The sequence below is a fragment of the Brassica napus genome, chromosome A6, assembly GCF_020379485.1.
Source record: "Brassica napus cultivar Da-Ae chromosome A6, Da-Ae, whole genome shotgun sequence".
NCBI lineage: Eukaryota > Viridiplantae > Streptophyta > Magnoliopsida > Brassicales > Brassicaceae > Brassica > Brassica napus.
In genome coordinates this window covers 1200599-1226124 of record NC_063439.1, presented here as the reverse complement: position 1 = coordinate 1226124, position 25526 = coordinate 1200599, and the positions used below count along the sequence as shown (strand labels likewise).

The 25526-nt window shown below is 31.7% G+C and overlaps 5 protein-coding genes and 1 long non-coding RNA gene across 6 annotated transcripts; 3 read left to right on the top strand and 3 right to left on the bottom strand.

Moving 5' to 3' along the window:
- Nucleotides 1–499: 499 nt before the first annotated feature.
- Nucleotides 500–2389, bottom strand: LOC106376585 (PTI1-like tyrosine-protein kinase At3g15890). The gene is made up of 4 exons (XM_013816677.3): nt 2117–2389; nt 1785–1935; nt 1440–1687; nt 500–1293 (listed from the first exon to the last, which is right to left on the bottom strand). The coding sequence occupies exons 1-4, from the start codon at nt 2158–2160 to the stop codon at nt 720–722; spliced, it is 1017 nt and encodes a 338-aa protein (XP_013672131.1). The 5' UTR covers nt 2161–2389; the 3' UTR covers nt 500–719.
- Nucleotides 2390–2548: 159 nt separating this feature from the next.
- On the top strand, nt 2549–4284 carry LOC106447389. Its single transcript, XR_001288978.3, has 4 exons — nt 2549–3213; nt 3306–3406; nt 3562–3724; nt 3982–4284. It is a non-coding gene; the product is annotated as an uncharacterized LOC106447389 (long non-coding RNA).
- A 3463-nt stretch (nt 4285–7747) lies between these two features.
- Nucleotides 7748–9649, bottom strand: LOC106376590 (26.5 kDa heat shock protein, mitochondrial). Its single transcript, XM_013816680.3, has 2 exons — nt 8663–9649; nt 7748–8280 (listed from the first exon to the last, which is right to left on the bottom strand). Exons 1-2 carry the CDS (start codon nt 8817–8819, stop codon nt 7862–7864), a joined length of 576 nt encoding a protein of 191 aa, XP_013672134.1. The 5' UTR covers nt 8820–9649; the 3' UTR covers nt 7748–7861.
- Nucleotides 9650–13870: 4221 nt separating this feature from the next.
- BNAA06G01910D lies at nt 13871–14939 on the bottom strand. Its single transcript, XM_013889323.3, has 2 exons — nt 14343–14939; nt 13871–14271 (listed from the first exon to the last, which is right to left on the bottom strand). Exons 1-2 carry the CDS (start codon nt 14491–14493, stop codon nt 14027–14029), a joined length of 396 nt encoding a protein of 131 aa, XP_013744777.1. The 5' UTR covers nt 14494–14939; the 3' UTR covers nt 13871–14026.
- A 3047-nt stretch (nt 14940–17986) lies between these two features.
- LOC106376594 (RHOMBOID-like protein 5) lies at nt 17987–20505 on the top strand. The gene is made up of 5 exons (XM_013816688.3): nt 17987–18463; nt 18552–18712; nt 18989–19158; nt 19227–19486; nt 19620–20505. The coding sequence occupies exons 1-5, from the start codon at nt 18180–18182 to the stop codon at nt 19690–19692; spliced, it is 948 nt and encodes a 315-aa protein (XP_013672142.1). The 5' UTR covers nt 17987–18179; the 3' UTR covers nt 19693–20505.
- Nucleotides 20506–23898: 3393 nt separating this feature from the next.
- Nucleotides 23899–25396, top strand: LOC106447414 (signal peptidase complex catalytic subunit SEC11C-like). Its single transcript, XM_013889334.3, has 8 exons — nt 23899–24122; nt 24318–24430; nt 24520–24591; nt 24667–24702; nt 24775–24820; nt 24910–24997; nt 25079–25136; nt 25209–25396. The coding sequence occupies exons 1-8, from the start codon at nt 24044–24046 to the stop codon at nt 25257–25259; spliced, it is 543 nt and encodes a 180-aa protein (XP_013744788.1). The 5' UTR covers nt 23899–24043; the 3' UTR covers nt 25260–25396.
- Nucleotides 25397–25526: the final 130 nt, after the last annotated feature.

Genomic DNA, 25526 nt, shown 5'->3' with positions numbered 1-25526 from the left:
AATCTAACCGAGAACTGAATACCTAATATCTAAACATATATTATATACCTAAAATATTAATTAAATTTGGTTTTAAAAATTACCGTATTTTTTTTTTAAAAAATGCTACTTATAAACCAAAATACCCGAAAAAACAAAACACCCAAATATTTTTATCTGTAATATTTAAAATTATTTGAATTAGCCAAAAAACGTATTAACCAAATAGTTTAACTTCAAAATATTTAAATCTATCTGAATTACCTGATACTTAATCCAAAATTTTGATTTTTTCCCAAACTCTCCACAATTAACAAAAAAAAAAAAAAAAAAACCGGATTGTTATAGGATATTAGCCAGTTTTACCCGAAAAAAACTAAACAAAAAATGAGTGATTCCTATCTTTTTAAACTGAAAAAGCTAAAAAAAAAACAAACTGGAACCGAACCGAAATCTGGACACCCATGCCTACCTTATAATATGTTGGAACTTGTGTGTAACATGTTGGGGATGTTCTTAATGTCACAGTAACCAAATCTTTATGATGCTTTCTCATAAAGACCAAGTATGTACTCCATTACACTCCTTTACAAACTCTCAACTATCAAACCATGAACGATTAAAATCAAATGTTGAAACTGAAGAAAACCAAAACCAAATTCTTAGAAAAAATTTTTTGTGAGAATCAAATAACATATAATTAATCTATCTCTGTCCTTTTTTTTCTGATGATCTTTCTCTTATGAAAGAATCTCTGAGCTTTTATCTACAGCTTCTCCTCCATTGTTTTTGTTGAAGAGTGGAATACCTTCAAGATAAGCCATTTTCTCCTTAGACTCATTCATAAGCATCTCCACAACCTCAGACATTGTAGGTCTCTTCTCTGGCTCACTCTGGGCACACATTAGCCCTACCAAAACTACCTTTTTCAGCTCCTTATCAACATACTTCCCATTCAGCCTCTGATCCACAATTTCACCATACTTCTTCTCGTACACCAGAGGTAAAACCCATTCGGTAATACCCCGTTTGATCGTCTGGTTTAGCCTCTCTATAGGTCTCTTACCAGTAACCAGTTCCAGCAAAAGAACACCAAAACTATACACATCTCCCATAGATGATCCTCTACCTGATTCAACACACTCCGGTGAGAGATAACCAGTGTTGTTGGCTTTAGAAGCTCCATCTTCCTCTGGCATCAGCTTACCATATCCAAAATCAGTAACACGAGCTTCAAACTCAGAATCTAGCAGCACATTGCTTGCTCTCACATCTCCGTGGACTATTCGAGGTGTTGCATGATGGTGTAAGTAGCTGTACAAATGAAAAAAAACGATAATCAACAGGTGGATCAAACCTGAAACGTGTTAGCATCCCCTTAACACCCGACCACAAAGTCCCGGACAATAATAAGTAGATATTACCAATACATATAAACTATCTTGATCCTGAAGACTTACGCTATAGCCTGAGCAGAGGTTACTGCAATTTTCATCCGCTTAGTCCAGTCAAGAAGCGGCTCAGATGAATGAAGATGCGAGAACAAGCTCGAATTTGGCATGTACTCATATACAATGATCCGTTCTTGTCCTTCTGCACAGTAGCCTCGTGCTGTCAGTAGATTCTTGTGGCGAGTACCGCCTAGAATGTTGACTTCTACAGCAAAACTTATCTCTTCTCTGCTAGCCTTCAACCTCTTAACTGCAATCTACAGAACAACAACAACAACAAGAACTCATTATTAAACATTAATATCAAAGAGACCAATTAACACAATGCTTCCACGACAAGAACAGACTCATTACTTGAGATCCATCAGCTAGGTGACCCCAATAGACACTACCAAACCGACCTTCACCCAGTTTGTTGTCATAATTAAAACTGTTTGTTGCTGAGTGGAGTTCTTTTAATGTAAACTCCCTCCATGATGGCTGCTCAGTCTTCACATTCTTTTTCCTTTTGACATCAAACAAAAAACAAAACATTAGTTTCTTTGCCTGTTCCCTTCTCAAACTGAAAGCTAATCCAACACAACACTAGAGCACTAAAGAAGAGATTTTTGAACATGAATAGGCTTCTAATCTCCAAAAGGAAGAAACTTTCGGAAGAACCCATCAAAGATAAACTCAATACTTACCGATCAAACTCTTTTCCACAACAGAAGCAACTAAAAAATCGCATCTTTGAACAAACCCACAAACGAAAACAATCTTTTTTTTTTTGCCGGAGAGAAGCAAAGGTACCGTCTTTATTTCCTGGAGAATGTAACAGTTAAGCAAAGGAAACTCCTTTGGTACTCAAACTCCGTTTTTTTTATGACCTTTACTTCTTGAAGAAGAGAAACATTTATTTTTTGGTATCAAATCTTCTTGCCTTTGAATTTGGTCCTGTCTAGCTGTTTTTAATTTGAAAAAAGGAATATATATATACTGGCGTCAATGATTGTGCATATCTGCATATAATTATGGTTGGTTATAATATATTATTTTTTTAAATAAGGTAGGTATTATCTAACCTATAATAAAAGGAGGATATACTCAACAAAGAAGGTGTCCACATAGGATCAAAAAATCAACCAATAGAAAGATATTTTTTTTGCCACGTCAGCACTGCTCCAAAACCTAATGTTCTTTGTTTTGATCGTCTCCGACTATTGAACTTCGTTTCAATCGAAAGACTGGATGAGATTGTACCAGGAAGTGAGGGAGCTGAGTCAAATCGCTGATGAAAGATCTCTGAATCAAAACCCTAATTCCTCAATCCCGATCCTTTCTCTCTCGATCTTAGTCGAATCCCCCAGCAGCGAAGATGGTTTTAGCGGAGCTCGGCAGGCAGATCGCCAGCGCCTTGCAGAAGATGAGCAATGTGATGATCATCGGTTTCCAATCTGAATGGGAAGATCGAAGAGGGAGGGGAAGCGAACTTTGTCAAGTTTCTAAAGGACAAACGGGTTAGTGTTCAAGGAAAGGTCAGAGCATTGGTTTTTAATTCAGTCTGATTTTATGTTAAGTGATCTTTGACTTTTGTTCCAAACTCTGCGGTAATGTTACTTACATCTTTACAAATCTATTTTTCGCCTTGGATACAAAAACATGAATCTTATGCTATACTAAAGTCCTACATTACTTATATTGTTCCAGTTATATTTGTGATCACTGAGCAGAATAATTTTCTCATATTTGAGGATCGCAAGTTAGCAGACAGTGGTGACACTGTCACTATGCAGTATGCAGGGTAAGTTTTCCACGTTATTTCACTTATTGTTGTCTTTCATTGATGTATTTTCAAGTTTTCATCAAAATTTATATGTTGTAATTTATTTGCAGAGGCGTCTTTAAGATATTAGAGTGGGCTGGTAGTATAAACGCTATCATAATATCAGGTCCGTGAGGCATGAATCTTGGATGGCCCTGGCCTCAAGTCGAAGGTTATATTTCTATATCACTTTAGTCTTCACTAAAATATCATTGATTCTTTCATTGTTACAAATATGTTTTGGGCACTATGGTTGAAGGGTTTTGCTTTGTGGTAAGGGTCTGCTTTTTCTAGCTAAATTAAGCTATTATGGTAACCTTGCTACAGGAGACTACATTGCAACAGCCGTGAAATCGCAGAGGATCATTCTGATTTCGTGATGGCTTCATAGGATTTATCTCGGTTAACCCGGCTTCTTGGAGATGTGGATTTCTGCCGATAGCTCGCTCCAATCAAAGATGGAACCATTAGCAGCGAGATTGGAAAACAGGTTAGTTCAACTCACTTTCAATCTAAAAATGTATCATCTTTTTCATTCAAATCAATGCTATGTATTCCATTTTTGTATATACTGTTTGAGCTATTGTCCAAAGTTGAAACTTTCCAAGGAATGATAAAAGCAAAAGACTTGGTTCAGGCTCAGAGAAAAATATACTCTACTCTCCTACTGGTCATTTTGAAGCTTCATTGAGAACATATTCATGTTTACTTTAAGTGATATTTGCTTCCGTGTGATATATGCCGCAGATAATTGATCATGTGGAAACTGAGAAAATAGTTATGGAAGTGGTCTCCAAACCAGTTTGAGCAGTACCTAAGTGGCAAACCCACGCTTGAAGACTTTTTCCCTGGTTAGATATGGCTGATGGGACCAGCCCTTTGTCGAGAGCCCACTAAAAATTTAAAGTTTCGACGACTGTGTTATTTGTTTTCATTTTTATGTCCTGCAAGTGAAATAGCACATTAAAAAAATTGTTAGTCTAAACATATCAAGTGGTCTTACATATTTAATGTGTTTTTTCATGATTGGCATCAAAGATTTTCGTAATAGTGGCCATATGAGAAAGTAAATTTAGATTTTTCTTTAAAAGAGAAAGTAAATTTTGATTAAGAATATCAAACATCCCTCTACCTTAACATGTTCCATAGAAATTTATTTACTTTTTAATTTTAGACAGAAGAAGCCTGTGGGATGTTTGTTTGGTTTTTAATTTATGTGCCAGGTTTTTAATTCTGAATTTCTTTTATAATTATCCCTATTCTGTTAAACTTTGAATGTTTCCAGTACCTTAATTTAATAATATACACGGATCTTAGCTTAGTTTATCAAACAAAATTTGGTCATACAAACTCAAACTTGGATTATAAAAATTAAACCTTCAACCGTAATCATATAATAATTCCTTGCGATGATGCATCAACGTTGTAACATAGAAATACCACAACATACAAAAATAACCCATGCATCACAGTCATAACAAAGAAACATTAAACCCACCAAGCAATCAACGAATTTCAAAACATAATATACAAAAATTCACCCCTATGTTTAAATATAAGCATCAAACCAACAAAGATTAAAAAAATACAAACACACAAAAAAACAAAATAAAACAACAATTATATAACACATAATGATTCAATAAATGAATGTAACTTCATCCAAAATTATAGCACATGATATCTTTTTAACATCATACCTATATTATATTCTAATTTATATTTTTTTTCCATAATAAAATTATTGTAAAATTTTTTAAAAAATAGATTACTCAGTAAAACTAATGAAAAGAAAAAAAAAGAGAAGGTAATAGAATATTTTTAAAAGTCACTAATTCTACTCTGAAACTGAATAATAATATTGTTAAAAAATGTTCTAATCACTTTGGATGGTATAGTTCATTTAATAAATGTTTTAATACAATCTACGTCAATTTAAAAATACTTTTTACCGTGAAGCAATTATTTATTGTTCTTATTAACTAAAACCAATAGATTTTTTTTTTAAATAAGATAATTCATAATCTATACATTCAATCTCAAATATAATTCCCATTAATTTAATATTATTTACTGATTATTATGATGATAGAAAATCATTCAAAAATGAAAATGAGCCTTCTATTTTTATGATATTTTTTATTAAGCAAACAAGGTTTCTTAACAAAAAAAACAACAAAAAGTATGAGTTAATATTATTGTCAATTGTTTAGAAATTTGGTGTAGACAAAACTGATCGCTTAACATAAACCAAATGAACATAAAAAAACTTTCAAAAAAAATATATTTGATGCTAACAAGTAAGTCACATTCCGCGCGTAGCGCGGACCCGTCCTAGTTTATTTTAAAGTTTTGCTTTTTATGACCTGTTGATGATGAATCGTGACAACTAATCAAATTTCCTTAAGGCTCCTTGGTGAATATGCAATTAAAAATTGTCAATAAATCTTGCATTGTTTTAAACAACTGTAATTAATTACAAGTTTTTATTGTCTGTGAAGATCTTTAGATGCTGGGAAGTTTGCTTGTTAGAATTAGATTAAAAATTTAATTAATTCATATACTTTCATACACGCTTACTAATCTTCCATTGGCTTTGAATAAATCATATCCAACTTACAGAGAGAATAAGTAAGTGGCGAAAGTTACCGGCAGTAATTATAACGACAAGCTAAAAGTCCGAACCGGGACCATCACATCTTTGGGGTGAGATTAGCACAACTGTAATGGACTAAACAACCTTATCACTAGATAAAGAGACGTTTCAAAGTGCTTATAATATTTCCACAAGAACTTATGCTAAGGCTACTGAAACAAATTCAAATGTGTATATCTCAGGGATAACCTTATAACACCTAATATTTTCAGCTGCAGCCATAAGAACATTAAGAAGTGATAACAACTAAATCCTCAAGCTAGGTGTAAAATCATACCTGAATTCCTCAATATACGAAGATGGAAGTGCTACATCATTTACGGCCGTACAAATATGGTAATAGAAAGAGATGTAAGCTTACAATTGGATTCAAAGATCACGACATGATAAAACTAATCATAAACACAATCAGTAATAGAGCCTGTTTAACGTGATCAACTATAGAAACCTGTGGATCAAGGCAGTAATTTCACTGTAAGATGAAACAATCACCTGAGACAACAACAAGTGGTACATTTTCAAGAACATCCAGGACAAAGAAGTGTTGCAATTTACTTATAAATATAAGGCGTACGTACGTTCATGAAAATCTCTCTAGGAAAGACAAAGAGAAAAGTTGTCAATTAGAACAAGTAGATCTCTTCAGAACTCCTGAGAGGTCTGAAAGCATTCGTTTTTAAGATTACTGAACTCCAGTTTCTCAACACTTCTTTTGTGTTGAGAACAATTCATGTCCCCCTCAGTTTTATAAAACCAACAAACTTTGAATGAAATGGTAAACTACTTTAGCTAAGTGGAAGCATTACATTATTTCACATAAATTCTTACCTGATAATGTTAATACGTAACCATCTGTTCTGCATGTGCATCTCCATGGCCATGATACGCGTAGCTTGGTGGGTCTAGACACACATCATATGATCTCATCTAACTGCCGTGACAAGAGTATCGACTTGAGCTTTTTACAAGATAGAACGGTGCTTTTCCAGAGATTTTAGGATACTATATTCTGTTGCTGAGAGGGCTGGACCGAATACTTCAATTTATTTATATCCAATCAAACTCTCTCTTCATCAAGATTCCCAAGCATTTCAATATTTTGTTTCCCATCAAATCTTTGTAATTGGAAGCATCCATTTTTCCACTCCTCTCTGTGGAGGACCTTGGATCAGCAAACTGAGACGCGTACTTGTAGACTTTCGTACTTAGATGATCAATTTCTCGTCCCAAGCCTCTTTCAAATCTTGCTTGCGTTTTTTTTCCCGATGATTATAGCATTTATTAAACAAAATCGAGATTCTAAACCAAAATAACATCTAGAATCCCATATATAAAGCAATCATGTCAAGATTTTAGGTTTACAAAAAATTCTAAGGGTTTTTGTTAAAATATAACCAAAATAACATGTTGTCCTTTTGCCATAAATCATTTTCTTGGCAGATTTTTGAAAGATACAATGAATAAATATGAACACTGCTTTAATTTTTATATATAGCAATTATTTAGCTTGGGAAACTAGCTAGGGTAGTGCATACCCGCCATGCAGCCACTATTTCTACTTGCTTATTAGATATGACTTGCCACTATTTCTACTTGCTTATTAGATATGACTTGTCCTCATCTTTTAGTGGTATTCATATATCCTCTTGATCGTCTGTTCATACACTTTGATCCATATGATTTTGTCAATCATCTTTCTTTCCCAAGCTTTACTTTGTGATCTCTATGATGTCAAAACTCATAGCCTTGTAACTTTATTTTCAGCATTGCAATTTAAATATGAAAGCCTTTTTTCAAAAAAAAAAAACTGTTCATACACTTGGGAGATAGATTACATTATCTTTTGAAAACTTCGTCTACCAAATCAGAAATAGTTTATTATAATCACACACAACAAACACATATAGGGATACAACATTTATTCCTTATTCCATCGAAACAGCAAAATCACATAGACCACACTATGTCACTCTACTCAACAGAAATCTCCTGAACATCCTTCTTTGGCTTCTCCATCCTAGGAATCACAACATTAAGCACACCGTTCTTGAGTTCCGCCTTGATTTCCTCAACCTTAGCATCATCAGGCAGAGACAAGCTCGTGTTGTAGTAACCATAACTCCTTGAAGACCAGTGCTCGTCTTCTTCAGGTGATCCTTCTTCTTCCTCCGCCTTGTGTTCTCCTTTAATCATTAGGATTCCATTATCTACCGTGATCTTCACGTCATCTTTGGTTAGCCCTGGAACCTCGTACCTCAGCTTGTAACAGTCGTCTTGCTGCTTCACTTGACCCATTAGTTGAGATGGTCTAATGTCGAAACTGTCGAATATCCTGTTTATGTTCTCCGTTGCTTGCATTAGAGCATTTCCTAGACTCGGAGGAAAGATCCCTGTTTCGTTACAGCGGAATCAATTAGTCGCAAGATTCATCTGATCTAATGCAACACATATAGCATAACGCAGAGTTTTCTGTTAGAAAATTGAAGTAATATATGCTACACCTGAGTCGTTACAACTAATGTGAAAACAGACAAAAATAAAAGATAGAAACGTAACAATTCTAGGTTCACTAGAGACTAAAAACACACTGAAATACCCAAAACAAGTTTTAATTTTTCCAGAAAGACGATAAATACCCAAACCAAATTTTCACATTTAAATTTAAAACATTATTTTACGGTGTTTGTTTGTATATTCAAAGCTTATGGTTTACTTTTAGTTTAAAAACTCATGTTTCTTATTATTTCATTGATAATATAAATACTATCATACCATTTAGTGCGGGAGCAAAATAGTCATGATCGTCAGTGTTACGCCATAAACTTTTCCGACCACGTCTCCTGGGGAAAATCCGTCTAGGGGACTTCTTCTCAGACACACTAACTTCTGTACTCTTCTTTTCCTCTTGTTCGCCACTCGAACTAGCCATGAATCTGTTAAGCTTACTCTGGCTATGTCGGTTCCCGACCAAACATTTTTAACCACTTGGACACATGAAGGTAGAAGACAACTTTTGTTGAAGGTTTCTCAAAGCCAAACGAGCCAAAGCCATTTCTGTAAGCAGATAAATCTCCTTGATTCTGTTTTCTTGTTCTGAATTTGAAGGAAAAATCCAAGACTTGGTGGGTTTATAAAGATGGATCTTCTTCACTTTATTGTATGATTTATGAGGTGTTTATGTGTGTGAGAAGTTTCTAAGAGTTTCTAGTTTTGATTTGGAAACCTAGGGCAGCTTCTTGTTTCTTCTACGACCTTTTTTCTGGATAATCACAAGATTCTTTCCTTTTTGATATTTTATTTTTGCGAAAAGTAGACTTAGTCAATTAAGACGAATTGCTGAACAAAGAAAAACATGAGACAAGACCAACCGTCTTTACTCTTGAGCTAGCAGTTCCTAGAAAGATCGAAAATCTATTAATTTATTCTTCATTTTTCCTTCTCTTTCAACCAAATTAACATCACGAAACGAACTAGTTTTGCGAATATTTTTTACAATAACATTTTTAAATTTCCAAATAATCCAATCACTAATTTATCTCTGCGATGTTTCGTATACAGTTGAGTTGTAAATTTCCTGGAGAGGAAAAATTGTAAACAAACATTTTTAGGCCTGTTTGTTTATGATATTAAATGTTGTATCTGTATGCAAATGCTCAGATGTTTTTTTAGACTGTTGCATTAATATTTAAATATTGTATCTAAATGTAAAATTTCATAACATCTAAAAACCTAAAAATATAAAGTTTAGATACAACATTTGCATCTCAAAATTTATAAAGATTTAAATACAATATAAAATAACAAATTATATATTAATAATAATTAATATCAATTATACTCTCTTCATTTTTTAAAGATAGATGTTTTGGTGTTTTTACACATACTAGAGATTTTTTCCGCGCGAAGCGCGGATTGTGTCTTATAAATTTATTTTAGTTATAATATTATTTGTCGGTTTGTTTCTTTTACATTAATTTTTTGTTTTTCCAATGTTAGTTTTTCTTAATTTAAATTTAGATGTTTATAGTTTTTCTTTTTTCTGGTTGTAGATGGAGAATTATATTTTTTATTGATAGTTTTTGAATGTGACATAAACTTTTTGAAATTTTAAAATAATGTTATATATAGTACAATTAACACATTAAAGAAGAGAAACATATTTAAGCACATTTTATACAGGTTTTATATACATAATTTTAAACATTATATATGTATATATTATAAGTTTGAAACATGTAAATGCTTTCTAAAGTTAATTACTTGTTCTGAGTTTACATAACTTATCGAAAGTTTTATCTTTTTTAAATTTAAATCACAGAAAAAATCAAAAAGTCAGTATAGATGGGTTTTCTTGGGCTTTTAAATCAACACTGAAAATTTACATGAATCATATAACAACAGTTTTATAAACAACTCGATAAAATTTGACCGAGCCAAAAATTTTCACACAATATGTTCTTTCTTCTTCAAATTGCGAAGAGCCTATAGGCACAAGAAAAAAATCATAATTTTTGTTTTCACTTATATAACATTTTTTTTCTTTTACACACGGAATTTATTACACTGCTATAAGCAATTGAGAACTCTATTCATATAAGATTCACATCTATGCATTTTGACAAAGAAGAATTTTAGCCATCTTTAGTTTCGGAATGAATCAACTTCAGTCATATACACTATATTTTCTCTATGATTCAAATCTTACAATTTTAATATATGTGCAGATTTCCATGTGAAAAAACACGCACGCCATCTATAGTTCAACCTATTACTTTTTCCAAAGTAAACACTATAATCCTCGTTTGGTTAGCTCCACAAACTAATCTCTTTGGATCAGTGTAACCTTTCAGAAAATGATAATCTTAACATCTTATAAAAAAAAACAACAAATATTGACTTATTTATATGAATATCTATTATTTTAAATCATTATAGTGGACGAAGAAAGCACCATAATTTGTACAACAAATTTTCTTAGATTCACTGCATCATATTCACCATTTTACCATTTTAATTACATAATTTTATATGAGCTTCTTCACCTTTCCCGGTTATTTTCTCTTTATTTATAACTACAATATAAAGTTATAAATTATATATATATTATAAATTAATAATTTATTTACTCTTAAAGTAACGATTAAAAATAGAACATAATTCAATATAGATATATGATTCTATTAATAAATTAGCAGTTACAAATTTGAAATTTTTAGAAATATCAAAAGTTTTATATTAGTTAATTATCTTCTAAATGATATTTATTTTTAATTCTTTTTGGATGAGAATATTTTGGCTGAGGTGGATAGCCTCAAAAGCCTTGAATTTAGTCCCTTTTATATAGTAGGATTAAAAAAAATACATTAATCTTGCATTGTTTTTTGAAATTATCAAATTGCAATGTGTTCTAATCAATAGTCTTTCAATAAATTCAATTAATTTTATTGAAATTTGTAATTTTTATATAAAAACATAAAAAAAGTATATCTTTGTGAAACAAATATTTTTTTCTAAACTCCTATCTTAATAAAACGGAGGGAGTATATTTTAAACCGTGAAACTATGTTTTTTTTTTAACCTGTAAAATTTGATGTTTTCCAAAAACCGTAAAATCTTTTCTTTTGACAAAAATCATAAATTGTGGTTTCCATTATTATAACTATAAAATTAAGTTTTTTTATCAGATCCATGAAATTAAATTTTTTTGAAATAAAAAATTAAATATTTTTTTGTTTGCCAAAATCATAAAATTGATTTTTTTTATTAAAACAGTAAAATTTTATTTTCTACGAAAACTGCAAGATCATATTTTACCAATAAAATAATTATGTTTTTTTTTGTCAAAACGGTAAAATCAGATTTTTCGCTAAAATCGTAAATTAATTTTCATAATTATTTAAATATAATAATAATTGTGTTAAATATAAATTAAAAATTTATATGCAAGTTTAATAATGAATTAATTTAAATTATATAAATCATTTTGATAGTTATTTTATTTATAGTATTAAAATGCTATTATAAAAAAAATGAACAATTTAATATTAGATATTATATTTAGATTCGAATAGAAAATACAAAAATGAACACATGTAGATGTAATTAATACCCAGATATTATATTTAAATGTTGCAACCAAATACAAAAATGAACAAAGACTTCGTGAAAGCAAAAATTCTTATAATTAACAAATGATGTTGGTATGCTGCGACACGTAAGCAAATGACAAACCGATTCTCTAGCCAACTTGCAAAAGGAAAAATCACAGGCGCACAAACTAGAGGCTTCTCCTTTTTTCCACACTCAAGTTGACAAGAGGCTTCATAGTTGCCGTTTTCTTTAGTATTATAAGGCCTTCGGTTTATATATCAATCTCAAACAAACCGGATGAAATGAGAATCGTCGGATCACACTTCTCGAATACAACGTACGTACATACTATTCGACAGGACCGAAATTAGTTGAATATTTCAATTCGAAAACTATTATTTTCACCTCATTAGAAGTCAAATATATAGATAAAACTGGTTCTGATCCTATACGCATACGCTCAGAAAACGAGATCACACTTTGATAAGAAGCAAAGTTTGCTTCATCTTCATAAAAAGCCACTATAAAATGAAGAACGAATTGTGCAACGGCATGATCCATGCTCAGGATTCCAATTACAGTGATCTACTATATTTTATGTTTTCTTTATTTAAAAACCGTTTCTTTATTTAAAAACCGTTTCTTAACATTTTAACCCAAAAAAAAAAAACCGTTTCTGATTTTCTTTCTAAAAAGACAAAATAGAACCATGATAGCATAAGGTATCATGGCTAAGGAACCTCTAGAAAGTTTTAATTCTTCTTCTTCAATGGACTTGTTTTTATTCTTTTTGCCAAGGTGATCTCTCTTTTGTTTTAAAATTTTTGTAAAGTTTGCAAACTCTTCTCATATTTAATATGAAATTCACATTTTGGCAAAAAAAAAAAGACAAAATAGAACCGGCAACGACCTAGAAAGCCATGTGTCCAGAGTATTGTCGAACGATTTGCTTTTGGACCGACCTTATCCATCTTTGGACCGTTGTTGGTGCCAAAACCCAAAGAAAAATTAAATAAAGACTTGAAAAAGCTGAAGGGACGTAGACGTATGTTAGGTAACGGTTAGTGGGCAAACTTCCGGGGAGAAATATGACAGATAAATTAGTTTTTATAAAACTATTGATTCTGTGGTATTGATTGCATGCAAAAAGTAATGACTAGTTTTATACTTTTATATATTTAAGTAAAATAGTTAACATGAACAAAGAACTAGTAACAGGAAAGGCATACTTTTTGGTGGACCATCACGTGGTTTCGGCTCTACCAGCAAATGTTGCGATCTAAACAACCGGTTTGCTTTTGTTATAGTGGCTTACTATAGTCTGTTCCGGTTCACCAAATCCTACATGTGGAGACTGAGTTTAAGGTAACCAAAATGGATTTTGGTCAAAATCACATGGGTTATCCGTCGAAGACCTAATAATCATTTTTGTATGGTAATGTTGTAACTAATGTTATGCTAACGAGCTAAAGAGTAAAGGACTCCTAGCAAAAATAAAAAGAGTGAAGGAGATTATATGACTGATAATGTATGTATGTCGAGTTATTGGTCGAATATTCGGAATACTTAGTTCACTTTACGCAAAAGATTGAGGTAATATAATACCAATGTAATTGAATTGTGTACATCTTTTAACCATTTCACGACATATAACAGTTTTCGTCGTCAAAATGTTTCTGTTTCAACTTGTGTAAAAATATTTCAATATTTATATGATAGCTCTACTATAGTGTAATGAAATATATTGAGTTAATCGCTAAATGTTTAGAAGGTAATATATATGTTATATAGCCTTTAAATGATTTAACTAATTATTGAATTTTGTAATAAATTATTCATACCTCTCAAAATTTCAAAATTAATTTTTAGGTTTTTCCACTTTCTTGTTGCTAAACAAGTTAAACACTGTTTTAGATATCAATAATTTACACTGATTTTCTAGAAGAAATGTTACATACAGAGAACCCGGAAAAGCTAATTAGGAAAAAGTTATCTACAGAAAATTTTTATTTCTTTTTTTTACGTCAAAAGAAGAAACAACAAAAGTTAATAGGAGCACTGAACTCGATGATCTCTGTCTCTAAGAATCCCATTGTACAGAGCAATCCGGTTAGCAGGCATGTCGTTTCTACAAACTGAACCGGTCTTATCCGGTTTAATCACCGGTTCCGGTACGTTTCTCCGTAGACTTTCCCTCTTTCTACGATACTCTTCACCGTTCCCTTTAGGCTCTTTCACATTCTCTGCAAACTTCACCTTCTTCTTCTTCTTCCTCTGTTTCTTTTTTTCCTCTGTATCGATGAAACAAGAAACTTAGAAACTTTTTCTAGCCGGAGGATGGTCAGAGAAGACAAAAACGTACCTGAACAAAGACATGGTCGGAGGATCTGTTGATCTGATGTTTGATGATTACCAGATAATTGGCGGGAAATGGTCAGAAACAGAGCCGTGCTTGAGAAAACCATGGCGGTTGCGATCACCACGCCATGAGAGCAGCTCAGTATGCAAGTCATGTGGACCAGAGAAGAGATTCTTCGCTCAAGATTCAGATGAACAAAGAGAGAGAGAGGAGAGAGGTTGTTGATCAATGAATTGAGTTTAATAGGAGGGCATGTGTGTGTTGCAGAGAGATTGGTCGTACCAACAACGTCACGCAACACGTAGTGCTTGTGGTTGAACGGTGAGGGAGATTTCTTCTCTACAAGCAGGAAAAAAGATTGGAGTTTATAGAGAAGTGGGTTTAAAGAAATTGTGGGGAAAAGTTCTGACAATAATCATAGGTTTGGAGTTTCTTTGTGTGATGTCTTCTTTTTATCTTCTGTTGGAGAGAGAGAGTGGTGTTTGGTTTTATTAGTCACAGGCTCAAAAATCAAGTGGAAATGATAAAATCTTCTATCATAATAAAAAATCTTCATTGTCTTTAGTTTCTGGCCATATGTATAACTAGATTCACTGTATGGACTTATGTATAAGAGGTATAAGATAAATATATTTATAAGTTAATTATCAAACTTATCTACTGTTGTTAACCTGTGTACACATAATTATTAAAATCTATAAAGATTTAATTATAAAGCTATTTACATATTAAATACCACATCTTGGTGCACTACATTTTTGTTTCTATTTTATAAAGAACTTGACCACATCCAATAAATTAAAACTTTATGGACGTTGCTTACTTGTATCAGTTAAATGATTTTTGTCTGTCATCCTTAGTTTGATAAGTTTTTTTTTCTATTACTAAAAAATATTACAGTGTTCAGTTTTCTGTCTTTGTCCCTTCCTTTCACATTTTTGCAAAAAATTTGTCATTAAATTATAGATTAGTTTCTGGCTAGCTTACTCTCTAAACCAATGAGTAAATTAGTGAAAAGGAATCCAAAGTGGATATATGTTATTGTTAGGTTATGTTTCACAAGTAATTATCTTTTCTCTAGTTACTAGATTTTTTTTTTTTGTGAAGTCTCTAGTTACTAGATATTCATACATATCATACGTTTACAACAAGCATCTTCTAAGTACCTATAAATCAAGGAAAAAAATGTGTTGAAGAGAAATATTCAATACAATAGATTCAAAAGTGCTGAATGAATCTCTCTCTCTCTCTCTCTTCCACTCAGTTTGATGCCACCTATGTCATTAACTTGGAGACAGAACCAAAGCAGAACCTGGCGTTTACATGAGCACGGGCTGTTGCCGCGTGTCCTCTTTCAAAACCTGATTTGCCGCGTTTAAACTACTTTTTTTTGGTGTAAACTACTTGTATCTTATATTTTAATTTTTACGAGCGTATAAATTTAGTTTTATAATAAATGTATTAACCTCTTCTGTAAACGAATACATTTGCTAATCTTTATCAATAAAGTAAATAATATTTTTGTTTGAATTTGGTCCGTTTGAGTTCAAAACGAATACGCTACGAAACATGTTTTACATGAAACTTTTTTTTAAATGTTTTACATGAAATTTGTAAAGAGGACTGGTCAAAGTGTAATTCTTCCGGAACTTCTTGAAGTATTTGATTGTGATATAAAAGAGACTTAGACCAACTTCTCTGTTTGGCAAAAAAAAAAGACCAACTTCTTTATCTTCTTGTGCTTTAATTAGTACTTGATTCCGTGTTCTACACAGCAAAGATCTACATATGCATGAATTACAAGGCAGCAATTTGTGGTCCATATGTTGGAACTCATATAGATTTATCTAATATCGTTGTGATCGTCAATTCAATACATAATTTTTCTTCTTAGTATATATATTTCCGGGTTTTTTCTTCTTATTATTTCCAGTTTTATGTATATAATCTTGACAACTACGTATAACAAAATATTCATAGCAAGAGATAAGACTATAGCAACTATCATCATGGTACGGCAACTTGTTTATAGGACATTAACTACTTGAAAGAGAGATACCACAAGAGGTTATAAGTCTTAAAAGTTTTGAGAGACCCTAAAGAAAGAGATGGTCACATGGGTCGATTGACTTTGACGTCCGAAATAAAATCAACCTCACACGTTTACTTCACCCTTTCGTTCAATTGTATTCACACTTATCCACGCCCAATGATGTTGCTGGTAAGCCAAACTAAGTTGTGAACTTCCGTAATCTAGTTATGACAAGAACGGATTTGATTTTTTGAAGTTTTGGTAAAAATCTTAAACAAGTACAATCTAATTCTTTAGTACCAATCCTGCCAGAAACGACCGAATCCATTATATTAGGGATAAGATATTTCACTTCGGAAATTTAAGGGAACTTTAAAGAGTAAAGATCAATTCAATTATCATCAATTAGTTTTAAATTAGAAACTATAATAAATTTGAATCTAATATGGTATCAGACCATAGATCCTGAAAACCTGAAACCTCTAATTAGTATAACTTCTCTACTTAATTAATCCTCTCGATCAGGTATAATTGTTATACTAAACTCGTTCGACCGAGTATAAATGTTTTAAAATTTTGAGATTTCCGAACGATAAGAGCCATCATCTCGAAAGGGAGATAAGGTATCCCACATCGGAAATTAAAAAAAAACTTAACTAATATATAAATGTTATGATCAATTAGTTTTAAATTCTAATTTCATAATAAACCTGAATCTAATACATTAAACGGTCTCTAGAAATTTTACAATAGACGTTGTTTACCAGATATAACATCCATAATATAATCACCAAAATTTCACTCCTTAAATCCTTAAATATGGCTGGATTCCACAGTTTAATGACTAATACCTTTTGAAAAAAAAAATTTGTGAAAGAAGATATAGGTCTAGAGGGAGCATATATTTTAAATGATCCCTTGACTAATTTATCACTTATTATATTTAATTCATATTAATTTTTTCATATGTTTTGGATACATTCGTGTGGCAATTCAAAACTCTTTAGTTCCTCCACTTATTTCTATTAAATCAAAGTAAATGTGTGTGTAATGTATTAGATAGTTTTTAATGCAAATGTGCTACCAAAAACACAATAACTTTGTCAAAAAAAGGATGTAGGTTTAGAGATTTGGAGAGTAGATTAGGTCGGCTATATCAGGTATGCATATTTGGAATGTTTAAACATCTGCTAAGTAGGTTTAAAAGTTTGACAAAACACGTGTTTATAATAATAGCCTACCAACGAAAATAAATTATGTATTCGTTTCTATATGATATTTGGTGATTAAAATGTCAGTTAGTACTTTCCTTTAAATTTGGAAGTTGAGAATAATTTTGACAAATTTTCTCTAATGGAGTCCATTAACGCTTGTTAATGATGGTTTAATGGCTGGCTAACTGTGTATCTAAAATAGTTTGGTCAACGGTAATAACGAGCTTTTCCGTGTTTGATTAAAAATCTAGTGTGGCTCAGTTTCTGTTGTACATGGCTTTCCTGTAGTAAATTAAAAAAAAAATTGCTAAACGAAAATAAAAATTCAGTGCGACTCAGTTTGGCTAGTTATTCTTGTCCAAGCTGGTTTTTGTTTAGAATCCGTTTGGTTAAAGATAAACCAAAATTACCAAACACAACTGTCTGATGTAGTCATAAAAGACTAAAAAGTAAAAACCCTAACGTCCGCCACAAGTATTTCCGAATTTTTCTCTCAGCTTCACATTTTTGCTAAATTTGCGGGAAATCAAATCTAATCCTCAAAACTCAACCAAAAGGCCAACGAGCAAACGCGCGTTATACTCTTTTCCAGAAATGGGGAAGAGACCGCCGATCCCACCAGACATAGAAAACGGAACTCCACCATTACCACCGTTACCACCACCAGCTCGACCGCCGTTTCGCCCTCCTATTCCCGTTCCATGGTACGCATGGCTCGTGCCTCTCATCTTTGCTGCTAACTTCATCACATTCGCCACCACAATGTACGTCAACGATTGCCCCTCGAGATCAGATAACTGTCTCTTGTTTGATGTCCTTGGAAGGCTTTCGTTTCAACCGATAAAGGAGAATATGCTTCTTGGTCCTTCTATTCCCACGTAAGGAAGATGAACAAATTAAATAGGAAAAAGAATATGTTACAACTTGGTTATATACATTATGAATGTATATTTCTTGTTGATTTAGGCTGAGAAGACTTGGAGCTCTAGAAAGGAGACTTGTCGAGGAAGGTGAAAAATGGCGTCTCATCTCTTGCATATGGCTTCACGGTGGGCTCCTTCACCTGCTGGCTAACATGATCAGCCTCCTCTGTATTGGAATGCGTCTTGAACAAGAATTTGGATTCTGTAAGAATCTTTAAACCCAGAGCCGGTCTTGATAGGTTGAGAGTTATAAATGATTTAGTAATGATTTTAACCAATTTTAGCACCAAAACAAAATATTTTTAACAAAATTTTTTTTACAGTTTTGAGGAGATGTTTTTATGTAAATTATCTCTAATTTTTTTTTTGATCCCCAAAACCAATGTTTTACTTGCCGATGTCCAGGACTGACCTTGTTTAAAACTCCCATATGTTTTTTCATCTTCAGGAGTCTGAATTTACTTTTATTTGAAACTACAGTGAGAATTGGAGCTTTGTATGTGATCTCCGGGCTTGGTGGAAGCATTATGTCTTGTTTGACAGATTCAAGAGGAGAACGTGTATCAGTAGGAGCATCAGGCGCCTTGTTCGGGTTACTCGGTGCAATGCTCTCAGAGCTGATCACAAACTGGACAATCTATGAAAATAAGGTAAAATTTTATGATCTTCAATCTTTATAGTACATTATTGAAAGCTAATGTTAATATTTTTCTTGCAGTGTACATCACTTATGACATTGATCCTGATCATTGCACTGAACCTAAGCGTCGGATTCTTACCACGTGTAGACAATTCTGCTCATTGTGGAGGATTCTTAGCCGGTTTTTTCCTAGGGTTTGTCCTTCTTCTCCGTCCGCAGTACGGATACGTGAACCCCAAGTATATTCCACCTGGTTATGACGTGAAACACAGGAAATCAAGACACAAGTGTTATCAACATGTCTTCAGGTTTACATCGCTAGCCATTCTCCTTGCGGGGTAAGTTCACCAAAGACTCAGTGAATCATTCCTTCATAAACACACCTCTAACACTTGATTCAAGGACTAGGATTTCCATCTGTATAGACAAAAACCCAAACCTGACCAGTAAATGATTAAAACTTCATTGCAGATTCATTGCGGGATATACTAAGCTTCTAAGAGAACATACAGTAGAGAGCGTGCCATTCAGAGATGTCAATTAGCATCTGTAAAAGTTCATTTCACAGGATCCCAAGATATTTTCATATATGATACAACACCATCACCAGAAAAGGTTTTACATTTGATGATTCGAGAAGTAATTACATATGTACCGGTTTTTCAAGGCTGTTGTAACTGTACTCATGTGTATGAAAAAGCATATATTAACCTAGGAAACATTTTTTATATATCTAGTTTCTTTTGTAGCAAACTAGGATCACAAATCAATTATGTAGTAGTAGAACTGATGTTTCGTTAGCGTGAGGTGTCTCCCCAATTTCGAAACAAACCTACGAACATTGAATTTTGAGCAAATAAACACTATAAATCAAAGCAATATATTTTGTTTTTTTTTATCTTGACAAGAGCATTACTTTCTGTCTTGATATGAGCATTAACTTTTATTCCTACGGTTCCATAATCAATATGCTTTACTCCATACCCTTTGGGTTTGTTTGTGAGTGCTTCAAAGCCTTGAAACACTTCCGAGATCTCTATAGCTTCTTCGATCTTAATATCACCAAATTATGTAATATCAATGAACATCAGAAAAGTAGAAGGTTTATTAGTTGAACAAATCGACTTAAATCATAAAGTTCAAAAGATTAAATACCTTAGAGCCTAAAGAACAAATCAATGACTCAATATCTTCAAATTTGATTGTCTCAAGTTTTTTCAACATGTGTTTGACTGCATAAGAAGCTTCGGATAAACTTTGTAGCATAAGCATCTCGGAATGATCCCAATATCAGCAATGCTCCTATTAAATTTAGCAACACAACAGTTTCTTTTTGCATCTGAAATAAATAAAAAAAAAGTCTTTCAATAAATGCTAGGTGGTTGTCCACGAATTTACGGAAGTAAATATTATATGAATATATATATTATGTATATAATGTCATAATTTTGAATAATAATTAGAAACGTATAAAAATGTCATTTTAAACTTCAATAGTTTGAAAATCAGTTGTAAAGTTTTCATAAATTTGATGTAAAAATAACTGATGAATATTTAGTAATAACAAATGCTTGTGGAATTGTATATGTAATTATCACATTAACTTCTCCAATACATATTATGCATCTTTTTTGGTCTCTTCTTATTTTTCTCGTTATCATTTTGTTCTTTTTATTAAATTTTTGTGAATATTTTCCTAATTTTTTTACATATTTTTTGCCAAAGGTTTATTTCTATCTCTAAATAGAAATACAAAACATACAATCAATGAACTAAAAATCCATCTTAGAATTCTTTTCAATCATAACATACTTTATTCACTATGTTATTTGACTTGAATGAAAAACATTTTTTAAATCAAACTTCTCACATTTTCCGTCAAATATAATCTGTCCAATCTCCAAAACTATTTATAAAACATATATGGACATAATAAGAGATTAATAATTATTACAGATACGCCTATATTTTTATATGAATATGAAATCATTATATTGATTTCTATAAAAAAAATCTATTCATTATTTTATGTAGTATATAATAAAAAGAACTGATCAAACATTATTACACTTTTTATAATTTTGAAAATTAGGTACCATTAATTATTATTTGTTATATCATTTAGGTTATTTGGCAAGTGATAATAATTAGTTTTAGACTTACCTTTTATTTTAGATGTAATTAAAATATTAAAATTTATAAAAGATTTTGTTCATTATATTATATAGTTTATAAATATAAAAATAATTGATCAAACGTTATTATTCTTTATATAATTTCAACAATTAGTTATCATAAATAATTATTTGAAATATAATTTAGATTATTTGGCAAGTGATATTAACTAGTTATAGATTTATTTTTTATTTTAAATGTAAACTAAAATAAATAAAATTAAAACAATTTTAGTTATAGAAATGTTATCTTGTTTAGTCAGGAGTACCTCAGTTTTCCTTAATTTTCTGTATCAACCAAACAAATTATAACAATTTTCTTAAGACTTTACAAATGATCGACATGTAAGCAAAAGTTATTTAAGTGACTTTTCGTTTAACATATTAGGCAACTTTTATTATTTATAATTGTTTTATAAAATCATAGAAATAATTTAAAATTAAGATAAAATAATTTTGGAAGACATGATCTTAACAAATCTACATTTGAATACAATAAATAAGTTATATAATACCTAAATTAATTTAAAATATAATTCTAATTTGATGTGATTTCATTCCATCTCATTCACTTAATTATTTATTCTGAATTGACTATAACTACATTCTTTTTGTTTCCACTTATTATTCCATAAAACTTATTTGAATGAGATTTATTTAGGGCAATTGTCCAAAGAACACTTTTGAAGTTTTTATCACAAAAATGACACCAGGAAATGAAAGTCACAAAAATGACATTCATTAAATGGTAAAATGTCACTACTACCCTTGTGTTATAAGAATAAAACAAAACACAAACGATTCATTTCTCCCACTCGCGAATCTTCGAACCGTGTCGTCTCCGGCTCGCGAATCTGGTTTTAGGAGACTGTCAACAATGGAGATATACTCTGAGCCGGAATATTGGTTGATGGCTAGTTTCACATGATCTATCAATTGGTTTGTATATATTTGTTTTCTCTATCTAATTCAAAATTTTCAGTTTTCAATTTCAATTGTAGATCTAAGATCTGGATACAGACCATTGGTTTTTTACATATTGTTGTTAATAACAACCGGATCTTTCAATTAGTTTGTATATATTGTTGTTTATGAATCAAATTCAACTTTTTAGTTTTCAATTTAGATTATAAGATTTGAATACAAGTCATTCGTTTGTTCATATTTGTGGCTTTGGTTTGTATATATTTTTGCTTATCTATCTAATACAGTTTTTCGGTGTTCAATTTCAATTACAAATATATGTGTCTAATTCAACTTTTTTTTTTAGTTTTCAAATTAAATTACAAATCTAATATTTTCAAACTATCCATTGTTTCAAAGGTTTTGGTTTTCATTTTCATTTTCATTTTCAATTAGAATTGTTTATACAACTGTCCAAGCACATAGTTCAACTCTTGTACATTGTTTTTCATTTTCAATTACAAATACAAATATTAGCTTTCATTTTCAATTAGTCTTTTACCGTACATTGTTCTTCAGCCTATGCTTAGATATTTTTGTTCTTAGGGTTTTTGACAATCTTTTCCAAATCCGTTGTGGTCTGTTTTTCTCCATTTTTCCCAATCCCTCTCGGATCATCTCTAGTTGCTTGTAATCAAGTTTAATCTTTTCCAAATCCGCTGAGGTATGTTCTTCTCCATTTTTTCAAATTTGTCATCATCTCTAGCTTGAAATCATCATTAGCTTGTAATCGATTTACTCTTTACTTAAAAAAAAAAAGAATCTGTCTCTAATCATCTCTAGCTAGCTTGTAATCGATTTACTCTTTTCTAGAAAAAGAAGATGAATCCATCTCTAATCATCTCTATATTTTAATCATCTCTTGCTTGAAATCATCTTTAGCTTGTAATCTATTTACTCTTTACTCTTTTCTAGAAAAAGAAGATGAGTGATGTGGAAGCACATCTCTCTAGTGACAAAGATTACAAGTCTTTATGCTTCCAAAATGGACTCACTATTCTTCTTGTCCGAGATAAAAAGGGTGTGAAAGATGATAAGATCATAAGATGTAATTAAAGCATATTTTGGTTATTAATGTATTGTGGTTCGACTAAACTAGATGATAAGATGTAAATATTTATCTTGTATAGTCCAAAGTATTAATTGGTATCGGTTTATTTCTGCTGTGATGTCTAGTTGGTTAGATTAATCAGATTTTTATTATCGTTATAATTGAATTATATATGTAAATTTTAGGATGACCATTTGAAGTTTAAACAATAATATTTTATTAAGTAGATATAAATAATATTCTAATTTAATAGATGTGATAAATGTTGATCGTGTGTAGTCCAAAATTTTGATTAATATGAGTTTGTTTCTATCGTGATATCTATTTAGTTAAATTAACCGGTTTGTCGTTATTATTGTTATGATATTTAATATATGTCAATTTTCTTATGATCATCTAACATTTAAATGAAAATAAGACTCTAATTTGATATATTATGTGTATGTATATATATATTGTAAAGTTTTGTTTTCACTTATTTTTTTTTTTTAGAGTGGTATTTTAGTAGATTCAGTATATGCCATGTCATCAAAACGTAGCCAGCCACGTATTTAAACCACGTCACTGAAAATATGAACCGGATCTAGTTTGTAAACCGGTCCTCCGATTTAAAGCTTTTGACTCTGAGAGACTCTTCTCTCCTCTTCAGCTTCGCTTGAAACAACGTTCGTCGTCTCTGCGATCTGAGAAAACCGAAGGTGTGAAAGATGGGTTATATCGGAGAAACCATAGATTCAATCAAATCTATACAGATCCGTCAGCTTCTCACTCAGGCCATAAGCCTTGGTTTGTTCTTCGTTCCCTCTCCTTTATGTTAATAATCGAACTCAGTCTTGGTTTTAGCTTCAAAGTTGGAATCTTTACCCTTAAATTAGAGTACCCTTTTGGTTATTATCACTGATGAAGTCAATGGTGTTTCATAAGATTCGTTTTCCTGCAAAAAAGTTGTCGACTTGATTACTTAGTCTTGTTGTGTGGTAGGGATGATTGTGACGTCAGCTTTGATAATATGGAAAGCTTTGATGTGTGTCACTGGAAGTGAATCTCCAGTGGTTGTTGTTCTGTCCGGAAGCATGGAACCTGGTTTCAAGAGGGTAAAAATTGAAATTATATTTGACAATGGCTTTACCTTTTTTTTTTTTTTACTATGCGTTATGTTAATAGTGAAATGAATTTGATATAGGGGGATATATTGTTCTTGCACATGAGTAAGGACCCGATTCGAGCTGGCGAGATTGTTGTTTTCAATGTTGATGTAAGTTTCACGTTCTCTTTGATTAGTGGGATCTTAGTACTAATTGCTATGTTTGTTTCATGATTCTCCTCTCAGGGTCGTGATATTCCAATTGTTCATCGTGTCATTAAGGTAATCTTCATTATCTTCTCTCGGTAATTGGTTATAAACACCGAGCTGAATCTCATTTTGATCACATTATAGGTTCACGAAAGGGAAAATACAGGGGAAGTCGATGTTTTGACAAAAGGTACTGTCTTTACTGGTTTGAAATTTCACTTCTAGAGTGTTATTCTTCAACACACATTCACTATATTATCATTTTTATTATTTGCACAGGTGACAATAACTATGGAGATGACAGACTTCTCTATGCTGAAGGTCAGCAATGGCTTCATCGACATCATATAATGGGTCGTGCTGTCGGGTAATTTTAACTTACTTCTAGTCACTAAGCTCTCAAGGCAGAAGCTCTCTCTCTTAACTTGCAGTTTTTGTCTCCTTTCAGGTTCTTGCCTTATGTTGGATGGGTGACTATAATTATGACAGAAAAGCCTATCATCAAGGTAATAACAATAATACATTCTCAATAGTTTTTTTTTTTTTTTTACATTTTGTATTTTCTTTTCTTGTTGCAGTATATTCTCATAGGTGCATTGGGTTTACTTGTTATAACGTCCAAGGATTGAAGTCTTTTGGAGATGGACTCTGCAAACCCTTGTGTGTTGTGTTATCATCCTTCCTGTCTTGTTATATCAACTGGTCATTTTGTGGTTTAGACCACTTCAAAAACAGTATAATCAAATCAGGAGCTAACTTTTTTTAATTGTCGAGATTAGTAGTACCCCAAAATTCAATTGCTTAATTATGAATAGTAATATAGATGAAACAAAATATAAATGGACCGGTTGTGTATCTAAACCTGAACCCGACTCAGAAAAATCTTAAATTTAAAC

Excerpts from the sequence above, each read along its gene's own strand:
- LOC106447414 (XM_013889334.3), top strand. The coding sequence starts at position 24,044 with ATGGGTTATATCGGAGAAACCATAGATTCAATCAAATCTATACAGATC. Across the intron at positions 24,431-24,519 it reads TGGAACCTGGTTTCAAGAGG|GGGGATATATTGTTCTTGCA; the intron begins GTAAAAATTGAA and ends AATTTGATATAG. Across the intron at positions 24,998-25,078 it reads ATAATGGGTCGTGCTGTCGG|GTTCTTGCCTTATGTTGGAT; the intron begins GTAATTTTAACT and ends GTCTCCTTTCAG.
- LOC106376594 (XM_013816688.3), top strand. The coding sequence starts at position 18,180 with ATGGGGAAGAGACCGCCGATCCCACCAGACATAGAAAACGGAACTCCA. Across the intron at positions 19,159-19,226 it reads GGACAATCTATGAAAATAAG|TGTACATCACTTATGACATT; the intron begins GTAAAATTTTAT and ends TTTTTCTTGCAG. Across the intron at positions 19,487-19,619 it reads CTAGCCATTCTCCTTGCGGG|ATTCATTGCGGGATATACTA; the intron begins GTAAGTTCACCA and ends ACTTCATTGCAG.
- LOC106376590 (XM_013816680.3), bottom strand. The coding sequence starts at position 8,819 with ATGGCTAGTTCGAGTGGCGAACAAGAGGAAAAGAAGAGTACAGAAGTT. Across the intron at positions 8,281-8,662 it reads TTTTGCTCCCGCACTAAATG|GGATCTTTCCTCCGAGTCTA; the intron begins GTATGATAGTAT and ends GTAACGAAACAG.
- BNAA06G01910D (XM_013889323.3), bottom strand. The coding sequence starts at position 14,493 with ATGACTTGCATACTGAGCTGCTCTCATGGCGTGGTGATCGCAACCGCC. Across the intron at positions 14,272-14,342 it reads CCGACCATGTCTTTGTTCAG|AGGAAAAAAAGAAACAGAGG; the intron begins GTACGTTTTTGT and ends TCATCGATACAG.
- LOC106376585 (XM_013816677.3), bottom strand. The coding sequence starts at position 2,160 with ATGCGATTTTTTAGTTGCTTCTGTTGTGGAAAAGAGTTTGATCG. Across the intron at positions 1,688-1,784 it reads ACCTAGCTGATGGATCTCAA|ATTGCAGTTAAGAGGTTGAA; the intron begins GTAATGAGTCTG and ends GTTGTTCTGTAG. Across the intron at positions 1,294-1,439 it reads ACCTCTGCTCAGGCTATAGC|CTACTTACACCATCATGCAA; the intron begins GTAAGTCTTCAG and ends TCATTTGTACAG.